The sequence below is a fragment of the Eumetopias jubatus genome, unplaced genomic scaffold (genome assembly GCF_037043125.1).
Source record: "Eumetopias jubatus isolate StellerSeaLion01/CBP00866 unplaced genomic scaffold, mEumJub1_p1.0 scaffold_13, whole genome shotgun sequence".
In the NCBI taxonomy this organism is placed as follows: Eukaryota; Metazoa; Chordata; class Mammalia; order Carnivora; family Otariidae; genus Eumetopias; species Eumetopias jubatus.
This window is the reverse complement of record NW_028274819.1, coordinates 94,526,671-94,552,889: the sequence shown is the minus strand read 5'-3', so window position 1 is coordinate 94,552,889 and position 26,219 is coordinate 94,526,671. Positions and strand designations below refer to the sequence as shown.

The 26,219-nt window shown below is 45.3% G+C and overlaps 2 protein-coding genes across 19 annotated transcripts in view; one reads left to right on the top strand and one right to left on the bottom strand.

Annotated features, from left to right (window-relative positions):
* GRAMD1B (GRAM domain containing 1B) overlaps positions 1-8,105 on the top strand; it is a 251,545-nt gene extending 243,440 nt beyond the window's left edge. For 4 of the 11 annotated variants that reach the window (XM_088017654.1, XM_028125885.2, XM_028125886.2 and 1 more), the window contains one exon: positions 5,023-5,410. In XM_088017654.1, coding sequence (XP_087873780.1) covers positions 5,023-5,238 — 216 coding nt within the window. In that variant the 3' untranslated portion in view covers positions 5,239-5,410. The other 7 variants (XM_028125881.2, XM_028125876.2, XM_028125877.2 and 4 more) reach the window with 6 other exon arrangements.
* Positions 1-19,167, bottom strand: part of SCN3B (sodium voltage-gated channel beta subunit 3) — a 30,088-nt gene extending 10,921 nt beyond the window's left edge. For 5 of the 8 annotated variants that reach the window (XM_088017659.1, XM_028125894.1, XM_088017660.1 and 2 more), the window contains exons 1-4: positions 18,347-19,167; positions 9,964-10,127; positions 6,909-7,134; positions 2,466-2,604 (exon numbers count right to left, since the gene is read on the bottom strand). In XM_088017659.1, the coding sequence (XP_087873785.1) occupies positions 2,466-2,604; positions 6,909-7,134; positions 9,964-10,127; positions 18,347-18,401 (584 nt within the window). In that variant the 5' untranslated portion in view covers positions 18,402-19,167. The remainder of the gene's footprint in view (positions 1-2,465; positions 2,605-6,908; positions 7,135-9,963; positions 10,128-18,346) is intronic. The other 3 variants (XM_088017657.1, XM_088017658.1, XM_088017656.1) reach the window with 3 other exon arrangements.
* Between the last annotated feature and the right edge of the window lie 7,052 nt (positions 19,168-26,219).

Genomic DNA, 26,219 nt, shown 5'->3' with positions numbered 1-26,219 from the left:
TCTGGCGGGCTCATCTTGTGGCTGCCCAAGAAAAGCCTTATAAGTAATTTCTCTGGTTTATTCAATCAGCCACCTACCCGTCTGGAGTGGCCCGCCTCTTCCTTCCATCTCTCCCTGCCCTCCAGTTACACCCAGGGAAGCTCCAGAAGAGGTTGCCCACCAACAATAGATCATTATATTGAGTTGAATCATGATACTTTGGTGTCTTTCCTTAAAATTTTTACTCTTTTTTTTTTTCTTTGTATTTACTTAGGACACTACCTGGGATCTGCTAGTTAATATTGAATAGAAGCCAGCAGACATGTTTCTAATATTACAGGCCGTTCCAACCCAGCTGGTATTTGCTGGAGGTAATCTGAGTAGCTGCCCTTTATCAGTTTAGAGACAACTGGTGTTCCAGTTTAGTATTTATCCTGCTCAGGACGTGGGGTGCTTCCTGGATCCGAGGAGTCTTTCCTCAGCTGCTGTATCTCTCAATATTGTTTCTCCTCCATTTTGTCTGTTCTACCCTAATGGGTATTCTTATTTTCTTTCTTCGTGTTTAATTGTGATATTCCATCCTTTTAGATCTCTGTGCTTCACTTTGTCTAACTTCCTTAGGTTTATGGCCTGCCTGTCTGTATCTAATCTTCTGGTGAACCCCTCCATCAAGTTTTACATTTTATTGACTATATTTTTCATTTCCAGATTTCTTAAATTCCTATTTAAAATCTGCCTGTTTGTGGGGTGCGTGGGTGGCTCAGTCAGTTAAGCGTCTGCCTCCGGCTCAGGTCATGATCCCAGGTTCCTGGGATCGAGCCCCGCATCCGGCTCTCTGCTCGGCGGGGAGCCTGCTTCTCCCTCTCCCACTGCTCCTGCTTGTGCTCGCTCGCTCGCTCTCTCTCGCTCTGTCAAATAAATAAATAAAATCTTTAAAAAATAAAATAAACTCTGCCTGTTTGTTTTTATTAGCAACTGATTCTATTCTTGTGCTTTTGGTTCCTCCTTCTATTGCTTTAACTCTTTCAAACGAACTTAGTTTCAAAATTCTACTTGGTCCTTCTTGTGTCTGAAGTTCCTGGGATTTAATCCTACCATTTGTTCCTTCTCTTGCTTGTGCCACATTTTAGCTTTGGATCAGACTGTGAAATCAGATTCAGCAGTGCCTTACGTGGGGAATCCTGGTAAGCCTCAGCGGAGAGAGGGTCCCTTCAGAATGGTTTTCCATTTGCTTCTACATAGTTATCACTGTCTGGGGACTAATTTTTTAATTGAATTTCTCAGCTTAGACTAGGTTCCTGGATCATGTAGGTAGTATAAACTTAATTCCCAAACATTGTGAATACAGGCTTGTGGTTACTAATTCTCAAGAATCTTTCATGTTTCTGTTTGGGAGTCAGGTCAAGATAGGTAAGTTTCTTTGGGTTTTTCCCCAGGCTGGCGGACTGATTTTCTGATCTGTCCTTGGCATGTGTTGCAGCCTTTGGAGGATCCTGGCTCTGCTGGAGGCCTCAGTTCCAACTCTGTTTTTTGGGTTTTTTTTTTGGTGCAAGCCCAGTTGTAGGCACTTTCTGTCTAAGCATTAAAATCTGAGCACTAGGTTTCACCAGGAATGACAATCTCCCCCAGCATATCATTACTTTCTCTCCTTATATCAGTTGTAATTTTTACTTTCCTGAGATCATAGGTATCATGCAAAATACTTTATCGAACATTTTTAAGTGATTTTACCTGCCTACAGTTTTTAGGCTATCACCTCAGCAGTGTTGCTAGCCTGGGGAATCTGTGACAGTTCTGTCCTTTCTTCTCCCCAAATAACAGGCCAGAGCGGCCTTTGAGACCCTCAGACCCCATCATTTCTCAGATGCGCTCACTCCCGAGTGACTAGGGCCTTGGTGAACATGGCCAAGGTAAGGTCTGGACATTGAAGAATGAGAGCCCCTACTCTGGGTATTCGATTGCTGTCGAGCTCCAGGGCAAAGAACGTGTGGCTCGGAGCTCCTTAGCTAAGAAAAGGCAGTGCCCAGACGGCCTGATGGGCCAACAAATGGCTGAGTGTGACAGAAAGAACATGAACGTTTGGAATCGAGAGGCCTAAATCCCAGCCGCTCCTCTCATGATCTGTGTGGCCTCAGCAAGCCACTTAACCTCTAGAAGCCTGCTTCAGCATCTGTAAGATGGTCCTAATAATGCTAATTTCATAGGATTGTGATGGTAGCTTATGGGCTTTATTTTACATCAGAGGTTAAGAGTACCCATTAAGAGTCAGCAGGCCCAAATCGAAACCTTGCTTTGCCTCTTATAATGGTCTTGGGCAAACTCTCCCGGGCTGTTTCCTCATCTGGAAAATGGGTATATCAGTGCTGCCTACCTTGAGGTTTGGAGGGAGGGGAGCGGAAGACTGTGTCGATTGCTTAGCACCTCACCTGTGACAGCAAGCTCTCTGAAGGTGGCCGCTAGCATTATTTTGGCATCTTAGAACTTACGCATTTTCTTGGGCTGCCTCTTCAGCCTTTGAGACCTTCCTGTAGCAATATATCATCTCAATGAGCAGCCACAAGGTGAGGAAGACCAGGAGAATGTACATCATGATCTCTGAGACGACAGAGGTAAAGTCCTCTCCAGCTGCAAGGGGGAGAGTGAGGCTCAGAATATGCATGCCCAACAAAGCCAGATCTGTCCCTGGCTCCGAGATATAGGAGCCCTATTTTCAAGTGGGGCTTAAATAAGCCCCGGGGCTAAGGAGCTTGAGAAGATGTCAGAGAGATTTAATATCCTCTGATGCTCCTCTCTGGTCACTTTCTCACCGACTTTCTTCTGGAGTGGGGGCTGTGGAGGAAGAAATAACAGAGCAGTGGAAGGAATCCCGGAGCTGAGTGAGATGTAAGAGCTGGGTCCCAATTTTATGTGAAGAGTCATTTCCCTTATTTGAGACTCATCTCCCTACAATGTAAGGTAAGGGTAACATTTCCCACCATTACATTACCTAGTGTGTTCCAGAACGTCTTGTGAGATGTGAAGGTCTACACAGATGTGAGGAACGTGTCTAGTTCAACCACCCGGGTCCTCTGACCTTAGCGTGGTAGAGGGAGACAGCGTGGGAAGCATGTCCGGGGCCAGTGCAGTCAGCCGGCCCGGTGAGCTGGGGCGTGTTCTCTACAAGTCTGGATTTGGAAACAGGGTCCTTCCCAGGCCGTCTTCCTTCCACATTATCCCAAACCCAAACAGAAAGGAGAATTGGAGCATTCCATGTATTAACCAGGCTTTCTGAAACACAAATCTGATCCTGCCATTTTCACATGTAGAACCCTCCATGTTCCCGGCTGCCCTCAGGAGAAAGACCAAACTCTGTTAGCGCAACATGTAAGACCATTCACAGTCCAGCCCTTTTCTCCTCATTGCCATTCGACGCACTGGCAAAACTTCATTTCCCACATACACTGTGGTCTTTTGGGATCTGTGGACATCTCTTCATCCCCTTTCCTCTTCCTCGATGGTACTGCACTCCCTTCTGCTACCTCTGTCTCAATATCCCCTCCTGTTTTTCAGCCCCCTGAGCATTCTCCCCGATGCCACTGAAGGGCCCCCGTCTGTGAAACCTTCCTCAGCCTCTCAGGCAGAGCTCTCAGTGTGTCCGTGCACTTTTCCACATCCGTCCATTGTGACACCTCTCAGGGTGTACTATCATGCGTTTCTCCCTCTTCTCTACTCACTTGGTGGGCTTAATAAGAACATATTTTGCTTATTTCTGAATTATCAGCCTGTTGTCTCATCCCGGAGTATTTGAAGTACTCAGGAAGTATTTGCTGAATGAATGAATATAAATAAATATTGATCTTTGTTTCACAGCCAACCAAAAGGACATGATATATGGCAAATGTCCTGAGAGATCTTCCTTTCTAGTGGGAAGGAAGGCTGTAGCCACATCTCCCGTTGCTAACTCCTACCAGTAAATTAGATTCATGGTCCTTGGCTATTCAGAGGCCCCAGTCATCCATAAGGCCTCACTCATTAGCTCACTGAAAGCACGGAATAGTCATAGCCATGACCCTCAGCTCAGAAAAGCAGTCCAAAGTCTCCACGATCGTCCAGGGTTCCTGGATGCTGGACCTCCTGGAGCTGGAGGTCAGATGCCGCTTAGATGTCGCTTGAGGCACGGAAGAACACCAGACACATCAAACGTCTTTTCGTGGGCTTGACACTACCTGATTTATGACGTATTCTTCTTAAAGCGTGCACTTTTTAAATATAATAGCCCAGAAGTAGTAACACAGGAAGGTATCTGTGCTCACTCTTTTTAGTCACTTCTAGGTGAAGAGACCTCAGATTTTTGTCTTAGAGCCAGGAGGGCAGAGCTTAAGGTAGGATAATTTCAGCTTGAACAAAGAGAACCAGAGAGATTCTCGGAGACCATAGGAATGGAGGAGATGCAGTGGGGTGTGTCATGGGGGAGCGTGGAGCTCTGAGCCTTATGAGAGCAGTGAGTATCTGGGGGGGAGGTATTCTCAAAGGCTGCCAAGGGGTCACAGAGGAAGAGAAAGAGAGGAAGGGGAGGAAAGGGAAAGGAAGGGGGAAGGGAAGAGGGAAGGGAAAAAAGTTCTGAAAAGAAGGAGAAGAAAGAAAGAGTAGCAGGGAATGGGATGGTGGTAGAAGGAAAAGATGCAGTGGACATAGAGCTAGCCCGGTGGGCAAAAGATCTGGCTTGTAGTCCTGCGTCTGGTGCTAATTTGCTTCACGTCTCTAGGCAAGACCCTCACTGATCTCCCCGTCACAAAGTGAGGGCACCAGAGCTGCACCCTCCAATCACCAAGGGAGTCATTTCTACTGACATACGCCAGACCTCACTCCAACCTACCAAACTCATACCCGCAAGAGTGGTATGGGGAGTCCACGATGAAGACAAGGCCCCTGGGCGATTCTGACGCCTGCTCTTTGTTCAGAACACCTGGATGAAGTGAGAGCCAAGCTTCCTCCCAGTCCTAGCACCCCAAGAGGCTCTGTGGGTCTGATAACAAACTTGGTTTCCTTCTATTCTCACCCAAGCCTTGCTCTGGTGCCCAGCAGGCGGACTGGTTCAGCTTTGCCACACTTTCCACTGGCTGCGCCGGGATCTCTGGAGGCAAAAGGCTGAGAAAGCAGTGGGTGGAGACAGACACCTTCCGAGGAGCTGGCCGACAGCGGCCTGCAGTTCCCGACGGTGAGCAGCAGAGGGCGCTAGCCTCTCCTCCCCGGGTTGGGGGCGGGGGGAGAGGTATGTAAACAGAGAGCATAATGGAACTTGGGAACAGAAAAATACCTTAGAAAGCTTCCGGTCCAACCTACTCGTTGTACACAAGAGGAGATGGGCTCAGAGGGGGAAATGGCTCATCAGGTCTAAATGTCAGCGGTCTGTGAGTGCTTCTGCACGTTCAGAACTGACCTACCTTCCGTTTTAATCATATTGTCCAGGTGCCTGGGTGGCTCAGTCGTTAAGGGTCTGCCTTCGGCTCAGGTCATGATCCCAGGGTTCCTGGGATTGAGCCCCACATCGGGCTCCCCGCTCTGCAGGAAGCCTGCTTCTCCCTCTCCCACTCCCCCTGCTTGTGTTCCTGCTCTTGCTATGTCTCTCTCTGTCAAATAAATAAATAAAATCTTTAAGAAAAAAATCATATTGTCCACATCAGGACAAAATCGTGACCTCTCTTGCCCTGCCATTCGCTCTCAAGTTTGCTTTATGAATTCTATCACAATAACATGAGAAAAAAAATAAGCTTGTGGTGGGGAAGTTGGGATTCTTGGGAATCCTAGGAAGAGCCCTATCTTGACTTTGACCTCTTCTTTCAAGCCCCACACCTATTGCCTGCTCACCATTCTGCATCTTGGGGCAGCTAATGCTAAGAAGATGCTGGAAATAGAATGCCTGAGAAGAGGCTAAGAAAAATGGAACCATCGTTTAACCTGGATGAGAAAACACACAAGGAGGTGCATGTATCAGTCTTCTGACACTTGAGGGAGTGTTTGCAAGGGGCTGGGAGCCACAGTTCCCGGAGTCCCTTGAAAGCACAACAAGAACCCTGCATGAGAACACTCAAACCTCGCCATCACAATTCTGGACTGGATTAAAAGAGAAACATTTAAGTTGGGTTGATGAAAGGGCTTCCCCGTCCCCCTAACAAGAAACTAGCTGTGGGAAATCTGAAGATTTTCAACTAAAGACTAGAAAGTTTTTTCTCCCAGCTGAGAATGAGGTTATGTAATGAGAGATGCCAGGGATGGGGAAGGAGGGTTGCTTGTGTAATTATTGGGGGAGGGGGAGCGGGGGGGAAAGAAGACAAAAGGCTGTCAAGCTTTGGTTTAGAACAGTGGTTCTCAAAGTGTGGTCCCCAGCAGCTCGGGCATCTCCTGGCAATTGGTTAGACGTGCAAATTCCCAGGCTCTATCTACAGAATCAGAAAGTCTGCATTTTAAAAAGTCCTGCAGGGAATTTTGAGGCTTGCTGAAGTTTGAGCACGGCCCGTTCAGGGATATGTATGGCTTACATACAGGAGGGTTTGATGACCTCTAGATAACCTCATGAGATTTCTCTATGCCCATCGAGTCAGGGATTCAACATAAGCCAGAGAAGCAGGTGCTGCTGATTTGGCACCTTTAGGCTTCATGGAGGCTGTCCTCCTTCTCTAAGGATGAGAGTTAGAGGGTGAAGGAACAGGTCATTCTGTCGTCATCTCTGAGCCTTTCCACTCTGAAGAAAGGCACCGAGAGGCAAGCTGTCAGGCAGCTTGCAGGAAGCTGACCGCTAAAGGAAGACAAGTCAATGGTGACATTTTTAGATATCACCATTCCCAATATACGGGTTTTGCACTCCTCAAGGGTCTCATTTGTGTGGAAACCCACTATCCTCCCTCCCGCCAAGAGCAGGGCACCCCCGAGACCCTGTGCCCCAGCCTCACCCTCCTCGGTGACTCGGAGGGGGATCAGCCGTGTAGTCTTCACAAAGGGGCGGTGTGCCTCAAAAGCAAATTCCCGGGACACGTTGCAGGTGTAGAGGCCGGAGTCGTTCAGAGTGACGTTAAGCACAGTGATGGACACATCCTGCAAGTCTTTGCTCCCGTTCCACTGCAGGCGTCCCTGGAAAGGGCTCTCCACCTCCTGCTGGCCATTCCGATACTCATAGATCTGCAGGTAGAGAAGCAAAAGAGAGTAGGGCCGGGAGAGAAAATTGGGTAGGAGAGCCAGGATGCGGACAGGGCAGAGCACAGGAGCAGAACTGTGCCCCAACAGGGAAGAAAGGGGACAGTGTTACAAGGAGAGATCCCTAGTGTGGGAGTGGGATGAGCAGGCTCAGAGGAGGGCAGGGAAAGACGAGCAAAGGTAAACAGGTATTGGGGCGTATGGACACAGCAAAAGAAGAGGCAGAAAGGGGGAAGCAGGAAGAAGGATGGCAGGAAAAAAGAGGTGCAAAGGAAGATAACAAACAAAGGTGAGTTAAGGGGCGCCTGGGTGGCTCAGTCGTTAAGTGTCTGCCTTCGGCTCAGGTCATGATCCCAGGGTCCTGGGCTTGAGCCCTGCATCGGGCTCCCTCTGCCCATCTCACTCCCCCTGCTCATGCTCTCTCTCTTTCAAATAAATAAATAAAATCTTTTTAAAAAATTTTTTTAAACGGTGAGTGAAGCATACAGGAGACCAGGAGGGGGATATTGAGAGAAAGGAAGAATTGGAAGGAGACAGAGCGAGAGCAAGAGAGAGTAAGATGTGTCATGGGTGCAGCCGGTGAGAGAACAGAGCAGAGACCGAGAAAGGCAGCTTCCTGAATCATGAAGGCATCTGAAAGTCTTGACCTCAAAACTTGACTCTCTGATCTGGTTCTCACTGAGAGGATGTGGTTAGTCGGGGTCAGGTCACAGGAAGGGGACCCAGGACGCAAAAAGTGTCACAGATGAGCAGAGCTGCCAACTGATATGCACACCTCAGGTCTTTCACTTTGGGCTGAATTAGAACGGAAATACGGTCTCAAAACTTCTTTTCTCAGACACCCCCACCTTCTGATTCTCTACCGCCGTACTGTCCATTCTAGTCTCCACTTGGCATGCGTGGCTACTTACATTAAAAATTAAATGACTAGAAATGAAATAAAATGTACAATTGCATTCCTCTGTTGCACTAGACACATTTCAAGGGCTCGGGGACCACCTGTGGCCAGTGGCTACTGCATCGGACAGTCCAAGTACGGAACATTCCCACTGTCACAAAAATTTCTCGGAGACAGCAGTGCTTTGTATGTACACTACAACTTTTTAAAGTTTCTTTTCGTCCTTCTGAGTCAGCCTCTACTCACTTTGGGCAGACCCGGCAGCAGAATCGGTGGCGGGCATACAACAAGGCCTGAGGTCAATGCGGGCCTTCGCATCTGGTCCAGGCCTCCGGGTTCCTGTAACCTGGGGGCTAGCCCGGTCACCATCAACTCTGAGTGAACCCCGAGATTTCAGGGAAGTCTACTGCCCCCAGTGCTGATACCCGATTGGAGCACTCAACTCCACCTGGCTATTGTCTCCATTAAGTCTTTGTAGAGAAGAAACTTACCTCCAGGAAGGTGGGACAGTGCAGTAAAAACAGCCTTGTACCCCTGGTTCGAATCTAAGCTCTCTTATTCACTTAACTCCTTTGGGCCCCAGGCGCCTCACTTATGTCCGTATACCTTTTCTCTAGCAAACACATTGTGCTTCCTGTATTCCAGGGCTATTCTAAACACGTTAAAAATTAAAGCTAACAACTTTGAAGGTAACAATTCTCTGAGGTAGCTATGGTTTGCACCCCCATTTTAGAGATGAGGACACTGAGGCACAGAGGGGCAAAGCAAATTGTCCCAGGGCACAGAACCTATAAGTTGTGGAATCCAGACTCAAACCCAGGCAGCGAGTTTCCAGAGTCAGTGAAAGTCTGAGTAACGGTCATCCCCAAGGTGGTATTCAAAGCATGTAACAACCAATCAGAACTGACATTAGCCACAGCACAGGGCGGGGACTTGGAGGCTCCCTGCTCTGTCAGGGTGATCCCTTAGTCTCTAGAACATGGGGAGGTCTGGAGGTTCCTAGTGGGACCGATGGTGGTGAGGCCACTTGGGAGGCTTGGCACGGCAAGTATCCGCTATAGAACTATTTTAGTATTGGGACGCCTGGGTGGCTCGGTCGTTAGGCATCTGCCTTCGGCTCGGATGGTGATCTCAGGGTCCTGGGATCGAGCGCCACATCGGGCTCCCTGCTCCGCCTCGGTGGGAAGCCTGCTTCTCCCTCTCCCACTCCCCCTGCTTGTGTTCCCTCTCTCACTCTCTCTCTCTCTGTCAAATAAAAAATAAAATCTTTAAAAAAAAGAACTATTTAAATATTTTACTCATGGACGCGGCTGTACTGGGTATACCAGTTGAAAAGCAGCTTGGAGGAGGTGGGTGGGGGGGATGGGGTAATTGAGTGATGGGCATTAAGGAGGGCACGTGGTGTGATGAGCACTGGGTGTTAAACGCAACTGATAAATTACTGAACGTTACATCTGAAACTAATGATGTACTATAAGTTGGCTAATTGAATTTAAATTAGGAAAGAAAAGCAGCTTGGTCATCCCTATCATTCTTATTTCCCTGGGATCGTGAGATTTCAATGAACTAACCTACGCTATTCCATTAAGGACGCTGAGTGTCATTTCAACGTTTCTACTAAGTCAATCCATCCACTACGTTGGTGCAGAGAATTAAAAACATCTGCGAAGCGCCTTATCGGGTGAGGAGCGCACAGTAGGCTCTGAGCACTATTTCTCTCTTCTCCCCCTCCCCCTGCTTGTAACCAGGAACGCTTGCAGCTGAGCTGGGCTGTCAGTCATCTGCTGGGGGGCTGTCAGTGCTTTGAAAAGAAAGAGCCAGTGTTTGTCAGATTTTCGTTCCCCAGACTCTCAGGAGCCAGGCACATAACAGCAGAGGCAAGCAAAAGGAAGGCCAGAGTCAGCAGCCAGACATACAAGGAAATCTTTACCGCCCTCAGGCCTGTAGAACCACTCCACCACTGTGGTGGCCTCCACCTCCTCCCTCTTCATGCAGGAAATGCAGCGCAGCTTCATGGGGTTGCCCTGAACGGCCTCCGTCTCCGAGGGTACTTCCACACACACAGGGACGCAGACACTGACTGCAGAGAGGCCGGTGACAGGGAAGGAACAGCAGGTGTTGGGGAGGCAGGCACCAGGAGAACAGCATTGGAGAACGAGAGGGAGGGAGAAGAGACAGAGAAGAAAGAATCATGAGACAAGCTTGAAAATCGCATGTACATTTATGTATATCTTCACCTGTGCTCCCCAAGGATGCACGCTCAAAGCAGGCAGGGATTGGGCTAGAGGGGCCATGGGTGACCCGGAGTTCACTGCAAACCTCCCAGGATGCAGTTAGGATGTGGCGCAGCCCTGAGCCCTGCCCTCAAAGACTAGAGTCTAGGTGGGAAACAGGGCACACACACCCATCCACTGACCATCCATGCACCCCTTCATTCAACCACCATTCACTGAAGTCTCCTCCATGCCAGGCCTGATGCTAGGCTGAGACACAAAGATGAACGAAACACTAACCACACCCTAAAGGCATCGAGAATCTAGCAGGGAACACATACTCCTAAGTATCATGAAATGGGCCATGATGAGTGCTATGCTGGTGATGTGCTCTCTGTTCCCAGAGGAGGGCCAATTATTCTTGGTTGGACAGGGGAGAGAGAAAGAAAAGGAAGATGAGCTGGGGTGTAGAAAGGGAGCGAGGACCACACTGTGAAGACCTTTGTATGGCCTTCACAACATGAAGGGTCAGATATTCGCAAGCCATGAAGAGATGTAATTATATCTGAATTTTATGAAAAAAATTGTAGTTAAGGGCGCCTGGGTGGCTCAGTTGGTTAAGCGACTGCCTTCGGCTCAGGTCATGATCCTGGAGTCCCAGGATCGAGTTCCGCATCGGGCTTCCTGCTCAGCGGGGAGTCTGCTTCTCCCTCTGACCCTCTGCCGTCTTGTGCGCTCTCTCTCTCACTCTCTCTCTCAAATAAATAAAATTAAAAAAAAATTGTAGTTAATTCTGACTCCTGGATGGGGATGGAGCAGCAGTGAGGAAGACAAATGAATCGACCACTCGGCTGGAGTGATGCTTTTTGCATAGGAGTGGAAGAAACAAATCTGGAGAGAGGTCAGAAGTGGGGGGCACCGTGCATGCCTCACGGAGGTCTGGACTTACAGTCCCTGCCCTCTAGGAACTTGTAACCCATAAAAAAAGGCGAGGACATCAAACCGTACTTTCAGAATGAGTCAAAAGGGGAATGTGGCTGCCAACAAAGCAAGTGCAAATGTGGGCTGCTTTAACAGATGTACAATGTGCAGAACGAGGGATAAACAGTACCTCCGTACCGTTCAGAACAAATCTGGACCATTATGATCAGTTCAGGGTGTCACAGTTTGCAAAAGGAGGTTGTTCAATGAGTGCATGCCCAGAGGGGTACAAGATGGAGAAGGATCTGGGGACAAAGTCTGGGGAGAAACAGATGTGAGGCTGAGGGGTGCCTAACTTGGACACAGAACTTATCTGTCTTCAAATATTTGAAGGCTGGCCTGTGGAAGAGAAAATAAATTCTGTCCAATTCCGGAAGTTACAAGAAAGTAAGTTTAGCTCATTAAAAAAAAATAATAATAATTTTCTGGTGCTGAAGCTATTCACAAGTGCAAAAAATTATTTGGTAAGAGTTTACACTTCATCATATAGAAGATTAAAAAGTGGGATGTCCATGAAGGATTCTTATATCAGGACCTCTAAGGCCCCTTCTGATGCTACCTTCTCATGAACTAATAATAAAAACAGAACCCCTAAAAGTGAAATAATACGCATTGATATTTAAAAGCTAGTACACTCTAAATGGTTAGTCTGTTTCTGTATTGGCAGGCAGTTCATTCTAACAGCGGAGGAAAGCTTTATTTAGAGCTTAAAATGAGATTGACCAACTAATTGAGTCAAAAAATAAATTACATTTGACCGGCTTCGAAGGCAAAAAATGTCGTTATTAAACACAGAGTTTAAAAAACAAATGGCACTAGGATCTGTCACCCCACTGATTGCCAGGGTTAATCTGGCTGATATGTCTGGCTAAGCAGGTGTCCCCTTCCTCCCTCACCACTCCGTGTGCATCCCTCCCAAAACTGTGCACTCAGTTAGAGGACAACCTTAGAGAGGAGGACCGTTCTTTGCTCAAGGGTATATGAGTAGTTGCGCTTGCCTGCTAGAACCTCCAAACAAGCTCTCAAGGTCCATTTGTAAAGGAACATAGGGTAGTCAAGCTTGCAAGACTCCAGACATATCCAAAGAAGGCACTGCATATAGCAGTCTGCCTTTCTTTAAAAACAAACAGACAAACAAACAAAGTGGTACTATGATGAAATTTAAAACATCAATGTAAAATAAAATCAATTGGTTTTAAAACTCCCAAGCAACCTGGGGCTGGTCTTATCAAGCAGTCTGCAAGAGAGTCTCCTGCTTCTGCATATGGACCATCACTTTTTGGGGAGAGGGTCCATATCTGGAGAGAACTGATCAGAAACACTTTCAGAATGTGATGTGTTTTGGGGCACCTGGGTGGCTCAGTCAGTTAAGCATCTGCCTTTGGCTCAGGTCATGATCCCAGAGTCCTGGGATCAAGTCCCGCATCATCGGGCTCCCTGCTCAGCGAGGAGCCTGCTTCTCTCTCTCCTCCCCATTCGTGTTCTCTCTCACTATTTCTGTCTCTTTCTCTCTCTCTCTCAAATAAATAAATAAAATCTTAAAAAAATAGAATGTGTTGTGTTTGAAGTCTTGATTGTTGACCTGGTTGAAAAAAAAAGGGAGAAGAAAGTGTGGTCTGTGCAAAAGTTTGGGAATGAATAGAGGTGCAGAGAATGTGCATTGAGAACTCTGTGTAGCAGGCAGCCTTGGGACACGTTCATATTTAATGAGACATGGTAAAGATAAGTTAGTTCAATGATGATGACTTCAAAGCAGCATAGGAAAGTATACCAAGGAATGCACAGTTACAAATACAGAGGCAGGATGAAGATGTATTTGGCAACTGAAGGCCTGGGTTTATCTACTCTTTAAGCCCTGAGACTCAGTTTATTCATCAACAGAATGTTGAAAATAATATCTATCTAATGGAATCATCATGGAAATTCTATGGAATGATTTATATGAATGTGCTTTGTACACATATCACTTGTTAAGGTATTTTGCCCTTCATCTGTTTGTTCACCTATTCAACAAATATATTGTGTGCTTATTGTGTGCCAGGCACTGTTCTAGGCACTGACAACACAACAGGGAACAAAACAGAAACCATCCCTGCTCTCATGGAGTCTACATTCCAGGGGAGGGTGAGAAAAATAAAAGACATTACATTATAATAAGTGCTATTGGAAAAAGTAAAACAGAGTAGAGGGGCATAGGCACACTGTCCTCATTGAGAGGGTAACAATGAGCAGGCACTGAAGGAAAGAAATGAGGGGGGAAAAAAGGAGATATATGAATATCTGTGTGGAAGTGTGCCAAATAGAGGAAATAGCACTGTGGGGGTCCTAGGGTGGGAGTGTCTGTCAAAAGCAAAGAGCACAATAAAGCACAGGGAACAAAGTGAGAAAGAAGGACACATAATCTAGGGCCAGATCATGGCTGGTCTTGTAGACCACAATTAGAACTTTGACTTTTGCTCAGAGTGACTTGGAGAACACTGGAGTATTCCGAGTGGAAGAATCATATGATTTATACAAAATTACATGATCTGACTGCTATGTTGAGAATAAACTGAAAAGGTGAGGAAGGACAAGTGTGGAAACAAAGAGAATAGTTAGGAGGCTGGTACATTGATCAGACCGAGAGATGGCTCAACGGTTTTGCTTGGATGAAGGTGGTAGTAGAGCTGTTGGGGTTTGAAAAGGAATAATTTGCTGGACGAACATCCTCGAAAAGGTGACAGGTGATGTGCTTTAGTGAACAAGTAGATGAACTGGTCTTAAATAGGAGCACAGTTAGTTCATTTATAGTTAAAGGAGGGAGGACAGAATATATGCAGTCGGGAGGATCACAATGGATAGCATGGCAGTCCCTCTTTTTTCTGAGTTGCTCCTGAGTTGACAATAATCCAAGATATCATCCGAGAACGAGTGCTACTGATTCCCTTCTCATAGAGTTCTGCTCATGAGGATCTGGATAGTACATTGCAAAATGGCCACAAAATTCTCTCATCTCTCTTTGCTTGCCCTTTGCAATATGACATGCTGCTCCTTCCATCAAGAGGTGAAATCTGTTTCTCCACCCCATGGAGACTGCCTCTCTGTCTATGAAATCCTCTAGATATCCAAGAAAGCTTGTACATGTGGTAGGTATTCAATCCACATTGCTGACTGTAAATAATAAACTGCTAGAATAATCTTGGCCAAAATCACTTCACTTTTGGTCTCTTCTTCAATTTCCATAGTAATAATGAGGAAACTTGGGGCATCTAGGTAGCTCAGTCCATTAAGCGTCTGCCTTCCACTCAGGTCATGATCTCAGGGTCCTTGGATCGAGCCCTGTGTCGGGCTCTCTGCTCAGCAGGGAGACTCCTTCTCCCTCTCCCTCTGCTGCTCCCCCTGCTTGTGCTCTCTCTCTCTCTCTCTCTCTCAAATAAATAAAATTTTAAAAAAATGAAGAAACTTCTAAGAAGGTAGAATATGATATTATTACTAATGATTACATTTAACTAAGGAATAGTATCAATCTATTATGAAGTGGAGAGCAATAGGTTTTGAACCAACTCCTCTAATTTTTTCTTCTTTGGGCATTACTATATTGCCCCTCCTGAGCTTGCTCTAGAATGCTTTCCTTTGTGCTAAGATAATAAAGGCTTTTTTTTTTAACAGTTGTCAAACTGTTTTTCTTTTTTGTTTGTTTTTGTTTTGTTTTTAAGATTTTATTTATTTAGGGCGCCTGGGTGGCTCAGTTGGTTAAGCGACTGCCTTCGGCTCAGGTCATGATCCTGGAGTCCCAGGATCGAGTCCCACATCGGGCTCCCTGCTCGGCAGGGAGTCTGCTTCTCCCTCTGACCCTCTTCCCTCTCATGCTCTCTATCTCTCATTCTCTCTCTCTCAAATAAATAAATAAAATCTTTAAAAAAAAAAAGATTTTATTTATTTATTTGACAGATAGAGACATAGCGAGAGAAGGAACACAAGCAGGAGGAGTGGGAGAGGGAGAAGCAGGCTTCCCACCAAGCAGGGAGCCTGATGCGGGCCTTGATCCCAGGACCCCGGGACCATGACCTGAGCTGAAGGCAGATGCTTAATGACTGAGACACCCAGGCACCCCAATAAAGGCTTTGATTAGAATGTAAATACTCGGTGCACCTGGGTGGCTCAGTCGGTTAAGCGGCTGCCTTCTGCTCAGGTCATGATCCTGGGGTCCTGGGATCGAGCCCCACGTCCGGCTCCCTGCTCAGCGGAGAGCCTGCTTCTCCCTCTCCCTCTGCCTGCCACTCTGCCTACTTGTGCTCTCTATCTGTCGAATAAATAAATAAAATCTTAAAAAAATAGAATGTAAATACTTTCCAAAAGACAGTAGTAAATGAAGTTATCTGTAGATAGGAACACCCTAAAATGATTTGTCTATCAGATTAGCCAGTGACTTAGCAGAGCCTTGAAAGAATGGGTTGCAGCAAGATGGGCTGCTGGGAGAAGAGAGGAAAACATTCCTCAGCACGGCAGACATCTGGGAGAGTAGACCTGGGACTAGAGTCTAAGAGGCTAAGGAGGCTCTGAGGAAAGGCAATGGCTTGGAGGAGGAGAGGATGGGTGGTGGCTCAGAAAAGGGATGAGGGGACAGACACCTATCTGGCAATCCTGCATAGTAGCACATGTGTCCATAAGAAGTGCCAGAACAAGTACTAGAAGACTGAAATCAGAAGACAAGAGTTCTCTAGCAAGTCCTTCCCTCTCCCTGAGCTCACTCACCTCTAAATTAGAAATGATACTATTTTCCCCTGACTATCCGCAAGGATTGATACAGTGACCAAAAAGAAGTAATGGATTGAAAAATGCTTTGTAAACCATAAAGCACCAGGGAAGTGTAGAGTTTTTTAAATTAGTAGTATATACGTTATTAAAGGAAATAAGGGGAGTTTTTTCAACAGATGCAGATGATAATACAACAGAAAAGATTCTTTCCATTCATATTGGCATCATGTGAAAAATCAGCTTGGGAAGGGAGAATGTATCTAGTCGAAGTGGCTTCCAATACTAGAATTACATTCAAATAAAATGAAATTGCATTTGTGAAATGAGGTCCTTTCTCTTACATCTGATGACCAAGTTTCCCGAACCATCCCTCTTTCCTTCTGCAGCTTTTAAGTTTCGTGACCCAATGTTCTGGTTATAAAGAAGCTGAGAATTAGCTAGGATGGGTGTAATGTACACACTTCTTTCAAAGGTTTTATTTTGGGCTGGGGTGGGGAGTGGGAGTGAGGAGAGGGGTGGACACAGCCAAGTTTAGCAATATTCTAGAAATACTTCCTTACTATTCAGTCTTAAACATTTTCTGCCCCAACTTCCAAACTTCACATATGAGAACCAGATACTCTAAGGTTGTTACATAGCAAGCTAATGGCAGAGCTAAGACTCCAAGCCAGGCTTTGTAAGTCCTAAGAGGTGCTTGGAATAAGGCATGCTCACCTCCTCCACTGGAATTCAGGCAGGGATGCTAAAAATTTAAATTAAAGTTTGGGAAGAAAGGCTCTGTAGAACCCTTTAGAAGGCTCTCTGCAACTTCATCTCCCCATTGCTTTACTCACACTCTTTCTTATACAGCCAAACCAACCTCTCCTAAGCCTCATGTCCTTAGCCTTAGCCTCCCCTGAGGAAATTCCAGCCTTAAATCTTCAAGGCAGGTGAGATCATTGGCACCCTATTATGTCTGCCTCATCTTCAGGTCTGGTCTACTCTACTGGGGATGGATGGCAGTGGGTCTGCCCTTGGGACTGGCATGATTCTCCCTCCTTGTCCTTCCCGGACTGTCTCATCAGGCATTTTGTTCAACAGGAAGCTTGGCTTTGCTTTTGGTCACATGCAAAATCCAGATAATGCTGGCAGCCAGTAAGTCCTGGAGGCTTAATAAAGTGATCCTAAGGCAAAGAGGCAATTCCCATCAGCATATTTGCCACTGCACAGGCAGAAATGAGTTTCATGCCAGGCATGGGAGAATAATCCCACATGCCTACTTTCAATAAAGCAGGTGGGCACAATCACTTCTAATTATCTTGGTTATGGATTTTTAGCATAAAGAAAGGTAAAAGCATGGAAAAGGGGGGAATGTAGAAGATCATGTGAAGCAATATATCAGCTGAAAAGCTCCTATATGTGACCTGAGGATCTAATCAGAATCACCAAGACAGGGATGCTCAGAAGTACAGAACCACCAAACACACACACACACACACACACACACACACCTTCACCAATCCATTCAAATGCCCATTCTAACATGCTCAGACATATGCTAACACACACATTCAAACACTGAGGCACATACATCCACAGTGTAAACCATTCTCTCAATCACATATTCAGACGTTATCATGTAGACTCATTAACTCTCTCTACACACAAGCAGGCACTCCACTCCGACACTTCTCTGCTTAGCCTTACTGTTGCAAGTGAAGGTCTTCCTTACTTAGAGGGAGAAGGTCACCTTATTTCCTCACAGCAAACAAGAACCTATTCATTTTTGAAAGCAAAAAAACATTGCTCCCCAAACACCAAAGCACATTAGCTTCATATGTTCATGAAAAAGAATAAAGATGCAATGCCCAGGTGCCTGTTTATCAAAGACATAGCTGCAAATGGCTGAAGCCTATTTTCCTTATTAGATTTAAACAAATGGACCAACAGCTAAAGTGTTTTCATTCTCAAAATGCGTGCATCCAGCTTTTGAAAAAAGACATGGGAATTAATCTGAAGACTGACTGATTTCTCACTGAAAAATGAAATGTAAATGCAACCAAGATTTTTCATAATGAACGTGGCTGCATTCCCTTTCAGCAAAGGAAAAGGGGAAAAAATACTTTGGAATTAACAGGAAACAGGAAGAGGGGTGGAAAAACCACCAAGGGTAGCTCAGGAATAAAGCAGCAGGAGTGAGGAGGTATTTTTTCAATCTCAAAATCCCAGCTCTCATGGAACCCCTATGGATCTCCATGTCTGGCAGACAAGCATAGAGGGAAGCCAACCAGGGCTCCTTTCTGTCACAAACGACATGAATTAAGTGTTATCATTGTTAGCATTATTACTGTTATCTGCATCTCTCGCACGGCAGGGTGCTGGTACTTACCCCAGAAGATGAGCACGAGGGAAGCCAGGGGAAACAATCTGTTGAAGGCAGGCATCTTTTTTCCGGCGGGTAGCTTCCCGGGCTAAACAGAGAGATTCCGGTCAACAACTCGCCCTCTCAGATACTTTCGAGGAAACCCTTTGGGACGAACTGCCCCAAGGGGGCGACTTTCTGACTGAAATAAGGGTCAAGCGCTGGCGACTGGGGAGGCTTTCCGGGCTTTTCGAGCCGGGCGGGGATTTCAGCTCCAAGCTACCCTGGCGCACAGCCCCAATTCGAGGGAGCGGATCAGCAGCTTCGCGCGCTCTCCCCGGAGCCCGTTGCTGGGATCCGGCTCAGCACCACGGACAGTACCTTCCCCGCCCACCCCGGAACTTCACAAATTCCAGTCGCTCAGCTGCTTGTCTTGTTTGCGCCTCGGTGACAGCTCAGCTCCGAAGAGAGCAGCAAGGCTGGCTCTAGGCGGCTGGGCTATCGAAGGGGTCCATGTTGATCCACCTCTCACCTCCCCTGGGAATAGCTATGCTCAGACCAGGATCCACCAAGACCCAGGAGCTTCGGCTTCATCCGCCTGCACCGGCTTCTCCAAGCTGGGCGTGCCCCCCAACCCGAAGCCACCCGGGCCACCCGTCTGAGCTCCAAAATTCGTTCCACCTCGGTACTGTCCACACCCGCCCTCTGCTCCCCGGGAAGGTCCGGAGGGGCGGGGAAGGAGGCGGAAGCTCCTGTCGCGCTGCCGATCTCAGGGGGAGGGGACAGGGAGGGTGGGCCCCTTCCCCGGAGCTCGCCCCGAGATAACGCCGGGGCCCCGATCCTGGGTGGCGGGTGACCAACTGCCCTTCTCCAGGTCCCCCTTGACCGCGTATGTTCAGTCAGCCTTGACATGCGCAGGCGGCTGTCCACCCCCACCGCTACCACGGACCCACCCCTTGTGCACACACTCCCCACCCCCAAACAGGCGTGCCCTTCCCAGGGCAGAACACGGCGGCAGAGCGAGGGGCGGGGCTTGGAGCGGCGCAAACTCCTCCAGACCTCGCGGTTTCTCTGCTAGCTTGGCTGTCTCCAGGTCTCCCTTTCACATCCCCGCAGCTCTCCCCAGCCAGGGCACACCTCCTCGCACCAATTCACACCCTCCAGGCAACCGCACTCCTGCTCCCGCACAGGCATGCTTGCCTCCAGCTCCGGGAAGGGGAGCGCCGAATCTCTTTCAGGCAATGATGTCATCTGTAATGTACACTGTACATGAGAAGCTCCGGGCTTCTCTCCCCCGACCCCATCCCCTTCTGTTCTCCCAATCTATTCTGTCTAGCCTTGATTAATTAGTTCCGGGCACACTGAACACAGCAAGATAATCCCTGCTTAGGAAAAGTGGGGTAGGGGTGAGGTGCACTTGTTCCCATGTTCACCTCCTCATCCAGTGAGGTGATCCAAAGGTTAGCGCAAGAGTGGTGCCGTGGGTGGGAGCAGCTCCCTCTTGCTCTAATCGCTTTTTTTTTTCCTTTTTTTTTTTAGTTTAAAAGCAGATAGATTGTGGTTTGGCTTCTTCCAACTATTAGCCACTCCCTAGTCCTAGCAGCTGTTTCAGCGCCCCCGCCCCATCTCTGGAAGGGAAACCTGAAACTTTAAATTCAAACTCTGATTTGTTATAAATTCAAACTGACATAACAGATTAGGAATGCCTGGAAGTGAAATGAAAGATTAATACAAAAATCTGCCCCTCCCCCTTCTTATTCCCTCCTGCTCCCTTTCCAAAAGGGGAAGCTTGACACTGATATTCCAAAAAAGAACGGGAGAGTAACAGCTGACTGTAAACGAACCACAGGCAGGAAATTCTCTTTCCTAACATATGACAGAACAGCAGAAGGTCGCCAAGATAGGACCTTCTTCCTGGGCAGGGAGCCACCAGGTCATAAACTCTATGTTGTTTTTGAAGGCCAACCCTTTGAAGCACAGTGTATTAAGCTTGGAAGATGTGTTAAAGTTGACTTAATTCAACCTGTTCAATTCATGAATCCCCCAAGAACATTCCTGATGAATAGACTCAACCCTTTCTAGTGGTAAGAGCTTACTACTTCCCAAGTTAGTCCCTTCTGTTTTTTTAAAAAAATATTTTATTTTTTTATTTGAAAGAGATAGCGAGAGAGAGCATGGGGGAGGGGCAGAGGGAGAGGGAGACTCCCCACTGAGCAGGGACTATGCCAGACTCTATCCCAGGACACTGGGATCATGACCTGAGCTGAAGGCAGATGCTTAACCGACTGAGCCACCCAGGTACCTGTCCCTTCTATTGCTTACAGAAGTTCTTCTTTACATTCAGTCGAATTCTGTACAGTCCTCTTCCCTCCCCTAAGTGGTCCCGAAACTGTTTTTGTCACTTTCTCAGGAGGATTTGTAGTTTGTCAGCATGATTCTCAAAGTGACATTTAGAATAGGAAATGATGTTCCCTGTGTGGTCTGACCAGCATAAATCCAGGGGAATTATGGCCACACTTGCTTTAGAGGGTATGTCTATTCAAATACATTTACTGCCATATCTCACTCATAATGAGCTTGTGGTCAATTAAAATTCCTAAGTATTTTTCACTTGAACTGTTGCAGAGTCATTTTTAGTTATACGGGGAATTTTGGAAAAATGATTATGAACCTACATTCATTGCTGTTAAAATTTATCAGTTTCAACTAATTGTCAAATCCTGTTAATACTCTTATTGAATCCACATTCAATCATCCAACATACCTTTCTTCTTCAGCTTTGTTTTTCTCTAGGCTTGACAATCACCTGATCCAAACGTAGGTGTTTTTTTTTTTTTTAATAGATAGGGGAAAATAAAAACAAAGAAGAGTCCATTGACATGATTTTGGAGACCTCACTCTAGCTTGACAATGAGCTACTAATTAGACTTTTTGATATGATTGCTCAGTCACAAATACTGAAATGTATCTCTCTATTTTCCATACCTATAGCATGACACATCCTGAAAACTTAACACAGAGGGTGTATGTGAGAAAAATTACATTGATAATGGTCCAGGGAAAAGAGGTAGGATCGATGGTTTACACTTACATGGAAATAGATTTTCAGCAATATATTTCAAATGATTCCAAAGTGAAATGAATTACCTTTTGTTATGTTCACGCAGTTGTTCTCCAAAGAATTACTGAGATGTTGCAGGAAAAAAAAATCTTCTATAGGTTAGAAATTTGGAAGAGATTACTGATAAAGTTCCAACAACCTTTGAGATTCTATGATTTTATTGAAAGTCCCATCCAAATACATAGAGCAACTGAGATATTTTCAGTCTGATAAATCTGTCAACACCACCCCTACAACCACCCCCACTACCACAGTGGGAACTGGCTTAATTTTACATAATTTTTCTTACATCCATTTGTGCTATTAGGAAATAATCACAATGTTCTTTTCTAAATGTTTACCTGTCCACTTTGAGGATTTTCCATGAGATTTTAGAAACAGCATATTTGCCTCTAGTTTGCATGTGACACTCTCTCTTCTATTGAAAATAGGAGCATTTGGTCTTTTCAGTTTTCTGACATTTCCTTTGATTTTTGGCAGTGGCTCTCCATCACTCTTGAAAGTACCTTAAGTTCCCTGAAGTACATTCTGCCTTGTTCTAAGAATTTTTAACTCATTTTAATTGTTTAAGTTATGCCTTCCTCCTTTCTGCCATTTTGGTTTCAGTACTTTTTTTACTGTTTTGTTTTTAATCTTTTCCAATCTTATGATCATCTTCCCTTTACAACTGATGATGAAACCATCCATTTTAGTCTACAAACAGTAGCCAGAGCACTTTTTGTATTTTATAAGATCATGTACCTTTCTTGCTTAAAGTCCTTCAATGGCATTTCATTGCACTTAATAAAATCTAGACTCCTCACCATGGCCTAACAAGGCCTGCCCTAAGGTCTGCCTAGATTTTCACACTTGTGTCTACCATTCCCTGTCTTGTTCACAATGTTCCATTACACAAACTTATTAAGCTTTTTCTCATCATAGAGCCTTTGTGCCAGATGTCCCCTCTTCCAGGAATGCTCTTTATCCTGTGGCTGGTTTCTTATCATTAGGGTCTTGCCTCAAATGACTTCTCCTTAGTGTGGCACTCCTGGTCATACTTTCTAAACTGGTTTCCTGCTCACTTTCCCCATCTGAAGCTACTCTCTATGTCATTGCCCTGCTTCTTGTTCTTTATATCTTCTCTTACTATCCAAGAATTATTCTATTTGAAATTTAATGCATTTGCTTATTTTCTGTTTCCTCCTGTCAGGATGCAAGCTTCATGAAAGCAGCCTTGTTTGCTCTGTTTGCTGCTGTACTCCTATGCCCAGGTTGGTACCAGGCAGATCATTAGATCCTCTATGAATCCTGAATGAATGAATGAATAAATGGACAGATGAATGAGTAAGAATAGGGTGGAAAGGGTGAGGAGCCCAGGCCATAATCAGTAGAGGGTACAGAAAACAAAAAAATCAGAGAAATGGGAGAAGATCAGAAAGACACAATGCCACAATAGACAAGGAAAGAAAATATTGAGACTTGAGGGACACTCCTCCTTACAGGGGACTCCAGCCCACTGTGCTCAGAGATTGAGAAAGAGGAGAGAAGTATATGGGGCCTGAAGTATTTAGAGATTTTGAGGTAGAGGGGAAAGAATGACTGACAGCAAGAGAGGAGTGGCATCTGAGATATGCACGGAGATGTTACTTTTCCTAAGGAAAGAAACCCATTTCACTAAGATTATGGGGGGAAATTAGAAACAGCAGCAGGGGCAGTGACACTGAGTAAAGATAAAGTAGAGAGAGATCTTAGGATACACATATGGATCTTAGTAAAGGAGGCAAAATTATCTCCTGAAAAGGAGGGAGGAACAGGGGAGCTACAGATGGGAGAGACGGTGCGGGCCCCTTCTTGATGCATTTCAAGATCAACACATACCTGAACTAAGAGTCAAGATGCAGACATCAGAGCCCAATGTAGGCAAGTCAAGTGACCTGCTTTTGCTATTCTAAATGGATTTTGAAAAATAGTGCATAACCCATGGGACAAGGAGAGTAAAAAAACATGTTTATTTTAAACTGTGGCAAAGAGCACATGTGGAACTGGGAGATATCAGGCTCCCCCAGATCGTTTCCTCATCCGAATGCCAGCTGTGTGGTTAGTGTCGCCAGCCAAGGCAAGTTTGGGATTAGGACAGGAAATAGTGACATGATGACCAGACTATGCAATCCCTTCCTGGATCTTCACATGGCAGAGAACTCGGCAGGTAAAATGAGGCCAAAAATGTTTGTTGAATTGAATTGAATTTCATCTGCTGATCAGGGAAGCCAGAACATTCTTGACATCCAGGAGTGCCCCACAAACACTCATAACACGTCCTGTGGGCAAGAGTAGCCAGTGTCACTGATCTTAACCAAGCTTCAGGAAGCCCATGGTACACATCCATGAGAAAGCTGTCAATAGGTAGTTATAATAATCTAAACATTTGAATGGGGGAAAAGAAAATATAATTGGTGATAAGGTACTTCAAGCTTCCCAGAAGAAAAGTTTTATTTCAAGTATTGCTGTTACTCTGGCATAATTTCTTATGCATTTCTGGCTGGGTCTCTTAGGCTAGACACAAGGAGAAAGACTTTTGGAGAAATAAGAGTCCTTATTGCCTTTGCTGCTGAACTAAAACATCTGGTTATTCTGATGTTTGGTGCAGAAGAAACAACACTTGAGCCCTAGATGACTCAATGCTCATCAGAAACAATATTGAAGAGGGAGAAAAAGAAACCACAAAATGACCCTCAGGTGGGGGACAGGAGGTCTGTCTCAGGCCTCTTTCGACTCTGAGATAGTACTGACATTTTCACTTGACCACTCTGAACCAATTTTCTCTCTCTAATTGTCTGCTCCCAGAGTTACTGGAAGTACAAATGAACTAATGGGTGGATGTGTTTTGGATTTTGTAAAGTCTTATAAAACCACAAGGTGTTGGGCTCCTGTTTAGATTATTTATTTAATCCTTACAGAGATGTACCCAGCTGTTAACTTCAGCATGATGAGAAATAATCAAACTTTCATGATTTGTCAATGCCTTTGTTATCATTTTCATCACCAACATCATTATCTTCATCATTATCATAATATTTGAGAACATGTTTTGGCCCCAGAACAATGCTATGCACTTTGTATGGATTTAACTCATTTAATCCTCACAACGATTTTAAGGAGTAGACATTATTCTCTCTCTCTCTCCTTTTTTTTTTTTGAGGAAATAAATATAAGAGAAGTTAAATGACTTGCTCATTCAGCTTGTATATGGCAGAACTATGACTCAAACTCGAGGCTCTTTGTCTTCAAAGTCTTAAGGACTTAACTTCTTCCTATAAGATCTTCACCATCAAAAGACACTTCCATGTGCAAATCAATCAGAAAGTTAATGACTCCTTATGCAGTGTGAAGTCCTAAGACGAGTGCTCTGTGTGTGTGTGTATTTATATGTAAGAAAAAGTAGGTATAACCCCTTTACTCACAAAGCCTGAAGTATTACAAAAAAGTATGGAATCGAAGTAAGTAGACAAGAAAAAATCCAATATAATTTGTGTTCTTTCTTTCTTTCCTTCCTTCCTTCCTTCCTTCCTTCCTTCCTTCCTTCCTTCCTTCTTAGGAGGAAGGAAGTCTCCACTCTTTCTTCCAGAGTGGAGAGGGCTTATAGTCACTTATCATTTAGAGAGCTCACATGGATTAATATGAATGAAAAACTCCTTGTTGTTGGTCTGTTTGTGTATGGGGGGGTTCTTTTTCTCTTTTCAATAGAAACAACTGTTTGGCCTCATTTTACAGTTTTATTTTTATGAACACAACATATTTCATTGAATTCTTATGATGTACCTGTGACATATGAGAGCCTAGTCATCTATTTTAAAGATGGAGAAAATTGATATCTAGAGAGATTAAATTACTTGCGTACTGTGAAACTTCACTTATTCATTCATTTATAAAACTTCTACTGAGTGCTTTACTCTATGCTAGGTATTGCATTAGTCTGTGGCTTTTTAAAACAATAACTGAAATTGTGTGGTTATTGTATATAGGTAGCCTGGAAGATGGAATCCCAGATTATACATTGAGCCTGGGGAGCAGGGAAATAGCTGGGAAAGTTTTGAAAGAGGTAATATTTGAGTAGATGAGTAAAATTTCCCAAAGAAAGGAAATGGTAGATTGGGGGTTAAAGAGTATCCTGAAAGGATCACCTTGTAGATACAGGTAACACACTCCTGATTCTTAATTTGGAGCATGTATCACTGAATAACACTGCCATTTTCAAGTAAGGCCGTGATTTGGAGTGGCTAAATGGAGCAATGGAAAAGAATGGTATCTTTGGGATCAGACAAGTTTATCCTGGATACTCTGCCTGTTATTTCTGTACCTTGGACAAATTACTTAATTCTTCTGAACCTTAGTTTCTTCTGTCAAAATGAAAACAATAACAATACCACCTACCTTGTAGCTGTTTATGAAGATTAAGTGAATTAAACATATTGGGGTGCCTGGGTGGCTCAGTTCGTTAAGCGACTGCCTTCGGCTCAGGTCATGATCTCAGGGTCCTGGGATCGAGCCCCGCATCGGGCTCCCTCCTCGGTGGGAAGCCTGCTTCTCCCTTTCCCACTCCCCCTGTTTGTGTTCCCTCTCTTGCTGTCTCTCTCTGTCAAATAAATAAAATCTTTTTTAAAAAATGAATTAAACATATAAATCACCTGGAGCAACACCTGGCCCTTAGCATAAACTTTTTTCTTTTTTCTTTTTAAGTAAGCTCTATGCCCAGTTTGGGGCTTGAACTCACAACCCTGAGATCAAGAGTCACATGCTCTA